The sequence below is a fragment of the Xenopus laevis genome, chromosome 4S (genome assembly GCF_017654675.1).
Source record: "Xenopus laevis strain J_2021 chromosome 4S, Xenopus_laevis_v10.1, whole genome shotgun sequence".
NCBI classification, from domain to species: Eukaryota; Metazoa; Chordata; class Amphibia; order Anura; family Pipidae; genus Xenopus; species Xenopus laevis.
In genome coordinates this window covers 128,274,186-128,286,883 of record NC_054378.1, presented here as the reverse complement: position 1 = coordinate 128,286,883, position 12,698 = coordinate 128,274,186, and the positions used below count along the sequence as shown (strand labels likewise).

The 12,698-nt window shown below is 42.5% G+C and overlaps 2 protein-coding genes across 2 annotated transcripts; both read right to left on the bottom strand.

Moving 5' to 3' along the window:
• Nucleotides 1–700: 700 nt before the first annotated feature.
• LOC121393405 (extended synaptotagmin-1-like) lies at nt 701–7,666 on the bottom strand. The gene is made up of 17 exons (XM_041561855.1): nt 6,333–7,666; nt 5,562–5,603; nt 4,794–4,928; nt 4,631–4,704; nt 4,475–4,544; nt 4,302–4,391; nt 4,111–4,166; nt 3,821–3,941; nt 3,226–3,387; nt 2,559–2,641; nt 2,405–2,453; nt 2,217–2,306; nt 2,024–2,128; nt 1,842–1,913; nt 1,481–1,567; nt 1,199–1,345; nt 701–1,018 (listed from the first exon to the last, which is right to left on the bottom strand). Exons 1-17 carry the CDS (start codon nt 6,549–6,551, stop codon nt 983–985), a joined length of 1,638 nt encoding a protein of 545 aa, XP_041417789.1. The 5' UTR covers nt 6,552–7,666; the 3' UTR covers nt 701–982.
• Nucleotides 7,667–8,167: 501 nt separating this feature from the next.
• On the bottom strand, nt 8,168–11,011 carry LOC121393404 (protein ATP6V1FNB-like). Its single transcript, XM_041561854.1, is given in 3 exon segments — nt 8,168–8,660; nt 10,207–10,421; nt 10,423–11,011. Coding segments are annotated over 3 exon segments (537 nt in total). The 5' UTR covers nt 10,626–11,011; the 3' UTR covers nt 8,168–8,541.
• Between the last annotated feature and the right edge of the window lie 1,687 nt (nt 11,012–12,698).

Below are 12,698 nucleotides of genomic sequence, written 5' to 3'. Positions count from 1 at the left end.
GGGGGGGGGGAGTGTTTATAGGGCAGGGGGTTTAGGGGCAAAACACTTTAGGGAGGGGAGCTCAGCAACAAATTCTACATTTTTTACTTGCCCCTAATTCTCTCTCCATATTGTTTGACCTCGTAATGTAAATGGGAAAATAAATTGGTCAGAAAGCTCATATATATCAGCTCCTAGTGTTAAAGTTAATAGCAGACCGACTGCAAAATTACTTTTTCGGGGGGTTTCGTGCTGAACCAAAAGTCAGGTGACTATGAACAGAATTTTGTTCTATTCCTTGTGTTTTGGTTTGATCAGCATCACAGGCCACAATATGGCATTGGGACACAAAGAAAGCCGCCAGTTAGATATTCCTGCCCCAGCTACAGGGGTAAAGAGCCAATCATTAGCTCTATCAGCCACACGTGTGTAGGTAGGTGGCTCCCAGACTGGGCAACTTAAAGAATATAGACCCATCTTAGACCCAAGACACATGGAGTAAAATGTGTAGGTTTCCCCTTTTAAGTGATTCCCGTGTGTCACTGCCTATGGCCTTAAAGGGAAAGTTCACCATTAAACATGATTTTAGAAGGTTGTACATTGACTTATTCTAAGTAGCTGTGTATTTTTTATGCTTTCAAATAATTAACCTTCCTACTCTGCCTCTTTATGCCCAGTCACTAATAAAGCTCACTCATTTTATAATTTTATATTTTTTATTGCTTATATTTATAGTCAATGCCTCTACTTTTTAATTCTTGGGTGGCAAAAAGGTAGCTAAGAGTCTTCGGACCCTCCTTTGCCACAGGGCTAAGGAAGGTCCCTTTATCCTGATCCAGAAGGTCCATCAGGGCAAGGATCTTCAGAGCCTCCTTTGCCTCAAGCTGAAAGCTTCATCTTTGTGCTAAATCCTCCTCCTCCTCCTTCTCCTCCTCCTCCTCCTCTTCATCCTCCTCAGTTCCTCCTTGGTCCAGGATTTGGGTTCTGGAAGTTCTTTCTGGTTCTATCGCTTCACATGAAAAATGCGAGGGGCAAGAATCTGAGGGAAGAAACAATCAGCAATGGATTAAGAAAACTTGTGGCAGAGACAAATGCCATTCTCTTATGTGCTATAATGTAATCTTATTCTACATCTCATCCTCCCCTTTTAGACAACTTACTATTATAACAGTGTCCCTTTAAGGGTAGAACCTTATTGTAAATAGCATGTGTCACTTACCATCAGCTGCAGCTTCAGCCAAATCTCGCTGTTATTTACTGTGGACTCAAGAGGGAACCAGCCCTCCATGGTCATATCCTTGGCAGCCATGAGTGTTGATAGGGAAACAGAGATGTGTCCCAGAACCTTGTTGCGCTGATTTAGAACCTGTGAAAAGAACACGTATAAGTGACCCAGTAAGGAAGGAGACAGAGAAACACAAAACCAGCACACAAGGTGCAAAGCCCCAATCTAGATCTGCAGGAGTAAAGGATCCAATAAGGGAAGGACATTTATACTCACATTTAGTTGCATTCTCTCGCCGCGTGGGTCCTTTATGAGGAATTGTAACCTCTCCTTCCACTCTGGCTCTCCGGAATTTATTTGGGCCTGGAAAAAGAACAATTAGAGATATTCTAAATGAGAACTGGTTCTGTCTGCTAATTATTATTGGTGATTTAATGCTTTAATCAGTGTTATTGTTTAATCAGGTATTGCCCATTGCCAATCAGCTAACAACAGTATGTCACTGCTTTACTGTCTATGGTGCACTAAGTGATCATTCCAAATAAATGCCCCTACCCCTCACCCCATTATTTATGTGAAAACAAACAAACTTGAGACCAAACCCTTGTGTGGTTGGACACTGTTATGTGCGACTTACCCCCGTCCTCTTGACTGTATCTGTCACTGACACTTCCACGGTGGCCAGTGGGTTTAATTTGCATTTCTTCGGCTGTTAGAGAAGAACAGATGTGATTAATAAGGTGAATAATACAGGAGAGATTCATATAAGAAGATTTACACTATAATGTGCCCAAGAGAGAGGCATCACTTGTGACTCACCCGTATCACTGGCAGACCCCTGGCTTTTTGGATGACGGTGTAAAGGGCAACTGATGACAACTCCTCACTCTTAGGGGGCCGCGGCCTTTTGTTCAGATTTAACACCTGGAAACCAAACAAAGTAGATGGATTAAAGGGCAAAAGAGCCCAACATTTCCCCATGCAGTCAGATAAGAAGGAACAGAGACTTTACCTTCTGCAGCTTGTCACGGTCTGAAAAGAGTTTGAGAGTTTCCACCTTGATATGGAGCTCCCCAGACTTCACATTGTCCAACCGGATCCACTGCAGGGGGAGAGAAGCACAAGTTCCATCAGATACATGGGAAATCACTGAATGATTATTACACTATATCAGCATGGGAGGCGGCTGCATTCACTTACCTTATCAATGAATTTCTTCTTTAGCACATGTGGAACTGCAATTTTACAGCTGGACATTGGGGAAGAGAAAAGGAAAATCAGTATATGTATTAAAAGATGAAATAAAGATAAAATAAATGGAAGCCCAGACCCTGATACAAAGAGAAATACTCACCTGCCCAGTGAATCATCTCTCTGAACATTTTTGTCCAGAACCTCAAATTCAATCTCCTGCCCTGGTAAATCTGAAAATAATATCTGGGGATAAAACATACAATGAGGTGACATTAGATACGGGAATATCTGCTGCATGTGGCACACTTCTATTCACACCTATAAAATACACAAAATAAACTGGGACCACTTTAATCAAGGGTCGAAATTTCAATTCTTCTACTTCGAATTCATAAAGACCAACCGAAATTAAGTCAAAGGTTTTTTTTTTTGGCCTAATTAGGTCTGTTTTCATATGAATAGGTCTGTATTCGGGGAATTCAAATCGTACGATCAAATTCAGATCAAAGTTTTCCCCCAAAAAAACTTTCATTTTTCAAAGTCCACAAATTGACTCCAAATAGGTTCTAGGAGGTCCCTCATAGGCTAAAACAGTAATTCGGCAGGTTTTAGATGGCAAAAGGTTGAAGTCACATGATAAATTTAGATATTCAAATTTTCCAATTTTTTTCAAATTCAAATTGAATTTGGGCGATTCCCTAGTCGAAGTACACACAAAATAGCTCGAAATTGAAATTTTTTGAATTCAAAAATTCACCTCAACCTTTGATAAATCTTCCCTTAAATGTGGGTTTATTTGGATGTAAATCCTGGGGGGGATGCGGTACCTCAAATGTCTGGTTCCACTGCGGGTTGAGGTTCTTAGATATGACCCTGGTTTTCCCAACTGTGCCTCCTCCGCGCACAACTACAAAAGGGTCTGATTTCTTGGAGAAGAAGTCGTTTGCAACGAGATTTCTTGCTTCTAATACATGAATCCGAAGTGCGTTCTGCAAGTAAAACAAAATGTCAGACTATAAACTCAGTGGGAACAGTCACTTCCCATAGACTTTGAATGACACTCTCCCCCCACATCTCTGTACACAGGGTCGGACTGGCCCGGTGGGACACTGGGAAAAAACCTGGTGGGTCCCAGCCCTCATGGGCCCCTGCTGGACCAGACCCCCTCTCCCGATCTCCTGGGCAAAAAAAAAATTTGTGGCGCGTTCTCGCTGCTCTTTTTTGTGCTTGCATGTGGCACAGCTCCTTTTGTGCATGTGTGTGGAGCAGCTCCTTTTGCACATCTATGGTGCAGCTCCTTTTGCGCATGTGCGGCGTAGTGGTAGGGGTCCGGAGGGGGCCCTGGACAGTCCGACCAGTCTGTACAGGGAAACAGAGGGGGACAGGAGCCCACAGTCGTGAAAGAGAAATACTGGTTCTTACCCAGGGATCCGCGAAGGGCAGATTTTTCATGTCAAAGTTGGCTGCCAGGGGCTGAGTGAAAAATTTGGGCGCAACCATGAAGTTGGCAATTTGATCCACAATCATTCTTTCTGTCATGGTGCTGCAGGAGGCAGAGAGAGAAGGGCATTAATAAGTGAATCATTGTACAATGGGAGGGAAATATAAGAGGAGGGATAAAGGACAATGATTTTGGGATTAAAGACTAAAGTGTGGGAAAGGACGGGCAGAGAATCACTAGTATATAAATATATATAAATCTAGTCACTTACTGAAGACCGGGAATATTAAGCAGGTTGGTGAGTCCTGTCCACTGTAGATGTAACACCTGCAAAAAAAAAAGGAAGATCGATGGTGTAAGGGTTAATAAGAAAATAGAATATCTCGGAGATACTAATTGTATTTATAGAGAAATATATATATTTATAGCTGCACGAAGCAACTCCTTATAATACGGACTCACCGGCCGCCGAGGGAAGTAAATGTTCACGGCTTCAGTAAAGGGCACGTCTGGTATCAGCGGAGCCAGAATTATTCGTAATGTTCCCTCCAGCTGTCAGAGGAGAAATGACATTGATTATATGTTCAAGGGCAACACATGGGCACATGTAGAAGGTCAGTATGAGGGTCACTTACCTTCACAGACTTCACTCCGGCCATGATAGTCTTAGATATTCCAACATTAACCATCACCGCTGCGTTGAGACTGTAAATGAGGAGCAAACGGTCAGTGAGTGGGAAGGAAGATTAAAGAGAGGCTTATACACAGGTTGGGAAGGAGACAATATTGACCTGATTTTGAGATCCAGGAGAATCTGCTTCTTCTCTGGATCAGACTGAACTCTCATGTGAGTCACCTGTGGAGCCTGTGGAACAGTCACACAATGGGTTACAATGGGTCTGATGGGAAATCACTGAGCAACATGAGAGACAATTAAATACACGGGACACTTACCTTATTGCCAAAATCAATATCAAAGAAGTGAAAATTGGTTAAATATTTAAATCGGGATCTGATCAGCGGCTGAATTCTCCATCTTAGAAATTTCTCCAGATATTTTGTTATGTACGGCCACGAATTGTTCACTAACTGGATGAAAAGAACAGAAGTGGCTCATGTTAGTGTAAGGCAAGAATTCAGCAGCTCACTCCTACTCACACTCACTGACACACTCACTGACACACACACACACACTGACACACACTCACTGACACACACACACACATACCCACGCACACACACAGACACACTGATTCTCAATGACACTCACACTGACACACAGACACTGACATATACACAGACACACATCACACACTCACTGACACACAGAGACACACACACGGACACACATCACTGACACACACACATACACAGACACACACTCACTGACAGACACACACGCTGACACACACACTCACTGACACACAGACACACACTCACTGACACAAACACTGAGATACACAGACATACTCACTGACACACATGCTGACACACACTGACAGACACACACGCTGACACACACACTCACTGACACACAGACACACACAGACTCACACACACTGACACACTCACTGACACACACACAGACACTGACATACACAGACACACACGCTGACACACACGCTGACACACACACACTGACACACACTCACTGACACACACACACACACACACACAGACACACATGTAGATCCAGTTAAAGAGTGTCGGTATATCACTTACCACTTGCAGGTACCGGAGTCTCTCAAACTCTCGGTCAGTGACCTGCAAACGAGAGGCACAAGCAAATTAGGTTTCTAATAAAATAATGTAAAGAATCACATGTGACCCTCATTTATGAGTAAAGTGATGAATTAAAAGGAAACTCCATCTAAAATAGTTTTTGCATCATTAGAGAAAATGTCATTCTGAGGAAGATCCCAATTTACAGTCACTAAAAATCTTCATTGGGTTCAAAGTTTCATGTAAAAGTCTGTTTGTCCCTTTCTGATCTCTGGCTCTCACTTGGGGGTACCGAACATTTGGCTCAACAAGTGCTAAACCACTTTACTTCTCCTTTAACACATTGCAACATTATATTTGTAAAGAAGAACGTTCATAAACAGTTGAGTTTTTGTAAAGTGAGAGAGGAGGAGGGAGAAGTAACCAAGTCTATGGCATTTTACTGGATACAACCAGGGCTGGCCTGATGAGCTCACAATTCCCAGTTAATATATATATATATACACACACATGTACATGACAAGGCCCTGTATATTTGCTATTTATACTCTCTACCAAAGGAACTTTATCAACATTTGGCCTCTCTAAAACCCAACTGACCAGAAATCTCAACCCAACGGCCACACAATATGTCTGCTCTTAAATCAAAGCTTTTGGGACGGCAGCTTCTCAAATGATAAATTGAATAAATGAGAATCTGCAGTTGTAAAATGGAATGAATTTCCATTGCTAATGCCTGTATTGTGTTATCAGTAATGGGGTGAGACTTACCTTGTGTGGGGCCTTTGCCTGTTCCTTGGCTTTGTCCTGACACTTTATTGCTGATGGCTCAGTACTTGGCTTCCAGCATCTGTACAAGATCCACATCACTATTCCTATAATTATATAAAAAAAGCTGACGTCCAAAACTCCAGCAGAGAAGCCTAATAATAGGGTAATGATCCATTTCGTGTATGAAAAATGATTTAAAAATATATTTTGATCGGACATTTTAAAAAAATTGAGTTAAAAGAACAAGGAATAAAGAGCAAGCTCCTTCCTCCTCGAACTCCTAACTCAGAATGACTGCAAACACCTGACAGCTGTTAAAGCCTGTTTTCATCATTATTACCTCACAATGGTGTTGCCATGGTTACAGAGTCAGTAGATCAAATTACCCATTGTTATGTCATCCCAAGCGATGATGTCATAATGGATGCTGTTTTCACAGGGAGACAATGCAAAACAAACTGATGACATCATAATGCCTCCTGCAAACTCAATAGCAGCATATATTATCTGTAATATGATTTTGTCCTGATCTGAGGAATTTTTCTTGTTTTTTTTTTAAATCTCAAAAATGCAAATAAAATAAATTCAGCAACTAAAACCTGGTGAATGTCTATATAAGTCAATGAACGTTTATTTTCAATATTCCCACTATTTTATAGTTCAAACACTTGAGATTTTTTTTTTGTAAATGAACGTAATAATGAAAGTTACACAGAATATATGAATATAGTTGCACAAGGGGTGACATTACTCAGGTCCCATCACAATGACAATACCGACTCATTTCAGGACAATTTGGTTGCCGTGGCAACAATACATCTCATTATGGCTCCTGTTTCTGGACACATTCCGGGAATGATGCATTAACCCTTTGCCCTGTTGCCTTGGAGACCGTTACAGTAACAAAGTACAATTCTGTTCTCTGCAAACTGTGACACCCAAATAGTTTAATAACACATTCTGGCAAATGAAATAACTGTAACATGGGACTTGGTGGAGGAATTATCAGTTGCTCATTCAGAGCCATAATGTTACTAATATACTAAGCACAATTCAGCAGTAACAGTCCCTAAGTTTATAACTGTACATTTTGGCAGTTGAGGTCCATTAACGGATAAGTAAACCTTTAGATAAGAGTCCTGCAGCGGGTCCCTTAGATTTCCAAAGTCACCCGAATTTGCCTCACGAGGAAACTTTGGGTGATTTCGGAAATCGAAACGACGCGAGTGCATAGGCGCTGGCGTTTTCTCATTACAGCAGATCGGGAGATTATCCCCGCAGAAGAGGTGATTAGTCACCAGGCGACTAAATCTCCCCAAATCTTCCCGTGTGTTAGCTCCCTTAAAATAAGTGAATGTAAAACTGATGAGGGTTCTATTCTAAGCACTTCTGTAATTTACATTCATTATTTGTTTTCTTTTTACTCCAAGATATTAAGGGATACATGTACTCTTAATATGAATTGGTGCCGCTGTTGTAACAAAATTCATTCATATTAAAAGCACATGTACCCCTTAATATCTTGGAGTAAAAAGAAAATAAATTACAAATATAAATGACAAAAGTGCTAAGAATAGCCCCCTCTTTAGTTTTACATTCATATATAAGCATATGCATGAACAGATAATAAAGCAATCATTATTTTCAGTATAAAGTTCTACATTCACTTATTTTAAAGGTTTACTTATCCTTTAACAACGACTGGCCAATAAAATTTGGCACAGAAATATTGGGGTGGGTTACGGGGTCTGCACTGCATTTTGGGATCTGTAGTTCTATAACCTTGGAGATTAGAGGGCGTCACAAAAACATGACATTGACAAGACACAGGTAAATAAGCAGCTAAAGTCCATTGGGTTTATTATACAATTCATTGCAGCATCATTCCTGGGGCTCACAGGGCCGGATTTACATAGGGGGCGCCCCTAGGCCCACTACCGTTCGTCACCCCTGTCGCCTCCAGGGGGACAGGAGCAATGGGGATTGGCGCACGGGGAATTAAATAAATTGTCTCTCCAGCGCATCCCCAGTGTTTTTGAACCAATGTGGGTGTGGTTGGGCAGCATGCCGCCCCCCTAAAATCCTGCCGCCCTAGGCCCGGGCCTTGGTGGCCTTTCCACAAATCCGGGCCTGGGGTCTCATCAAGCAGCGAATTAAAGGCCACATACACAGTGACTGTAAAACACAAGTATGGAAATCACCGGCACATTCAGAGCATCCGGTCGGTGTATTGGGGATAAGAAACAACGCCATTCCTGCTATAAAATGTATCTCTCACAATCTTGCACCTTCCATGGATCGGAGACTTAACTTCGTTCACCATATCATCTGCAACAGAAAGATTCGATGTCATTGACATGGGAGTGTTCAGGCCAGCACTTGTCTTAGGGGTTTCAAATAATGATGGGCCCTAAGTCACATGGGGCCCTTAATACAGCATCCGAGTTGTAGGTAGGAAGAGTGTGCATTGGCATATATAGCAAACTGTAGGACACAATAGTGACAGACTTGCATGCAAACACTAGGACAAGAGAGACAGTAGGACAAGATGGAGACAGTAGGACAAGAGAGAGACAGTAGGACAAGATGGAGACAGTAGGACAAGAGGGAGACAGTAGGACAAGATGGAGACAGTAGGACAGTAGGATGGAGACAGAGGAACAATAAGAAGACACTAGGACAAGAGAGACAATAGAGTAAGAGAGAGACAGTAGGACAAGAAGGATTCAGTTGGGCAAGATGAAGACAGCAGAGCAATATGAGACAGCAGGGTAAGGTGGAGAGAGAAGGGCAAGATGGAGACAGTAGGACAAGATGGAGACAGTAGGACAAGATGGAGACAGTGGGACAAGATGGAGACAGTAGGACAAGATGGAGACAGTAGGACAAGATGGAGACAGTGGGACAAGATGGAGACAGTAGGACAAGATGGAGACAGTGGGACAAGATAGAGACAGTGGGACAAGATGGAGACAGTAGGACAAGATGGAGACAGTGGGACAAGATGGAGACAGTAGGGCAAGATGGAGACAGTAGGACAAGATGGAGACAGTGGGACAAGATGGAGACAGTAAGTATAACCTTAAACAATACAACCTGCACTGATTATGATTTATTAATTTTTTCACTTTATAGACAGGCAGGATAGACAAGTTTAAGGGGCAAATTCACTAAATGCCGAAGCGCCTAACGCTAGCGTGAATTCGCCAACGTTGGGCATTTTCGGTAATTCGCTGATTCACTAACAAACGCTGGCGTAAATTCGCTAGTGTTACTTCGCACCCTTACGCCTGGCGAATTTGCGCAACGGACGTAACTACGCAAATTCACTAACGCGCGAATGATTGTGAACGCTACCTTTTACGCCACCTCAGACCAGCGAAGCGCAATAGAGTAGATAGGGATTGCTTCAAAAAAAGTTAAAATTTTTTCTAAATCCCAAAAAACGCTGGCGTTTTTTCATTTTTTATGGGTGATAGGCTGAAAAAGATCTAAAAATATTTTGGGGCTCCCCTCTTTCCCCCCTACATTTCCTAACTCATGGCACCTTAACTATACAGTGGGCACATGTGTAGGGCAAAATAAAAATTTTATTTGCTGTTTTGAAGGTTTCCCAGACTTGTGTAGTTCTGCTACATATTCCTCCATTGTAACTTGAATTTGGCGCCGTATGCAAATTAACCATCGCTAGCGTAACTTCGCTTTGCTTGGCGAATTAACGCTAGCGCAACTTCGCAACCTTACGCTACCCCTGAGCGCAACTTCGGATTTTAGTGAATATACGGAGCGCTGGCGACAATACGCCTGGCGAAGTGCGGCGAAGCGGACCTACGAATCTTAGTGAATGTCCCACTAAGAGTTTTTCTGTACATACCTAGTCTCCAGCCATACTCCCAGGAGGACAGAACTGGATGAGGATATTTCTCCTCTGGGATAAACTCCTTCCTCTTCCTCAGATACAGGGACCTGCCTTTGCCCTCCTTGGAGAAGCCATCATAGAGTAAACTGGAGGTGTGCGGCGAGGCAACTCTCATCTCCCCCAACTCCCCTTCTTCTGGGAGGCCACAGGCCGGCTCCTACACTTCTTTCTGCTTTCCTGGGGACATGAATAGGCGGCAGCAGGGTGGTCTTAATATTAGGAAGAGACCCTTCTTTCCTCTTCCTGCTCTTCTCCTGGAAGTTCTGTGGATGCTCCTGTTTGTATCTCAGCTTCCAGTACATCCTGGAGGCCGTTTCCTTCGCAATCATCTCCTTCCAGCAGTTCTGGTTCCTGGTATTGAGCAGGTCCATCATCCTCGGCACCTGAGCAGCTTATGTAATAAAGCCCTTAATTTGCTGGGGAGGTGGATGGGATCCAAGAGAGAGAAAGCAAGTGACTTGTGCAATGGGATAAACAGGTCCTGCTGCTCAGAGTGGAGTTTACTGTGTGTCTCCTGGAAGACTGATACTGGAGTGAAACAGGAGGAGGAGTTGGGAGGGACAAGGACTCGACATGAAATCACACTTGACTGTCACACACTGCTCCAACACCTCTACATATTGCACAACAAACATGAGAGGGTTTCTATAGTAAGGCTTGTGCCCAGGGGCATGTCTGGTGGTGTAAAATCACTTCTGATATCCTTATCATTTACAGTAGGGGGTACATTATCCCTTATAATATATGAGTGATACTCAGAGTTCCCTGTATAACTCAGCCTGCAGCCTTGTGCCTTTATATGGTCAGTGACTTCTAATATCCTTATCATTTACAGTAGGGGGTACATTATCCCTTATAATACATGAGTGATACTCAGAGTTCCCTGTATAACTCAGCCTGCAGCCCTGTGTCTTTATATGGTCACAGAACAATCCCTTAGTGACTTCTAATATCCTTATAATTTACAGCAGGGGGTACATTATCCCTTATAATACATGAGTGATACTCAGATTTCCCTGTATAATTCAGCCTGTAGCCTTGTGCCTTTATATGGTCACAGAACAACCCCTCAGTGACTTCTAATATCCTTATCATTTACAGTAGGGGTACATTATCCCTTATAATACATGAGTGATACTCAGCGTTCCCTGTATAACTCAGCCTGCAGCCTTGTGCCTTTATATGGTCACAGAACAACCCCTCAGTGACTTCTAATATCCTTATCATTTACAGTAGGGGGTACATTATCCCTTATAATACATGAGTGATACTCAGAGTTCCCTGTATAACTCAGCCTGCAGCCTTGTGCCTTTATATGGCCACAGAACAACCCCTCAGTGACTTCTAATATCCTTATCATTTACAGTAGGGGGTACATTATCCCTTATAATACATGAGTGATACTCAGAGTTCCCTGTATAACTCAGCCTGCAGCCTTGTGTCTTTATATGGTCACAGAACAACCCATCAGCGACTTCTAATATCCTTATCATTTACAGTAGGGGGTACATTATCCCTTATAATACATGAGTGATACTCAGAGTTCCCTGTATAACTCAGCCTGCAGCCTTGTGCCTTTATATGGTCACAGAACAACCCCTCAGTGAATTCTAATATCCTTATCATTTACAGTAGGGGGTACATTATCCCTTATAATACATGAGTGATACTCAGAGTTCCCTGTATAACTCAGCCTGCAGCCTTGTGCCTTTATATGGCCACAACAACCCCTCAGTGACTTCTAATATCCTTATCATTTACAGTAGGGGGTACATTATCCCTTATAATACATGAGTGATACTCAGAGTTCCCTGTATAACTCAGCCTGCAGCCTTGTGCCTTTATATGGTCACAGAACAACCCTCAGTGACTTCTAATATCCTTATCATTTACAGTAGGGGGTACATTATCCTTTAATACATGAGTGATACTCAGAGTTCCTGTATAACTCAGCCTGCAGCCTTGTGCTTTATATGGTCACAGAACAACCCCCAGTGACTTCTAATATCTTATCATTTACAGTAGGGGTACATTATCCCTTATAATACATGAGTGATACTCAGAGTTCCCTGTATAACTCAGCCTGCAGCCTTGTGCCTTTATATGGTCACAGAACAACCCCTCAGTGACTTCTAATATCCTTATCATTTACAGTAGGGGGTACATTATCCCTTATAATACATGAGTGATACTCAGAGTTCCCTGTATAACTCAGCCTGCAGCCTTGTGCCTTTATATGGTCACAGAACAACCCTCAGTGACTTCTAATATCCTTATCATTTACAGTAGGGGTACATTATCCTTATAATACATGAGTGATACTCAGAGTTCCCTGTATAACTCAGCCTGCAGCCTTGTGCCTTTATATGGTCACAGAACAACCCCTCAGTGACTTCTAATATCCTTATCATTTACAGTAGGGGGTACATTATCCCTTATATACATGA

Excerpts from the sequence above, each read along its gene's own strand:
- LOC121393405 (XM_041561855.1), bottom strand. The coding sequence starts at position 6,551 with ATGTCCGATCAAAATATATTTTTAAATCATTTTTCATACACGAAATGG. Across the intron at positions 4,545-4,630 it reads CTCCTGGATCTCAAAATCAG|TCTCAACGCAGCGGTGATGG; the intron begins GTCAATATTGTC and ends CCTCATTTACAG. Across the intron at positions 1,346-1,480 it reads GCGAGAGAATGCAACTAAAT|GTTCTAAATCAGCGCAACAA; the intron begins GTGAGTATAAAT and ends TTCTTTTCACAG.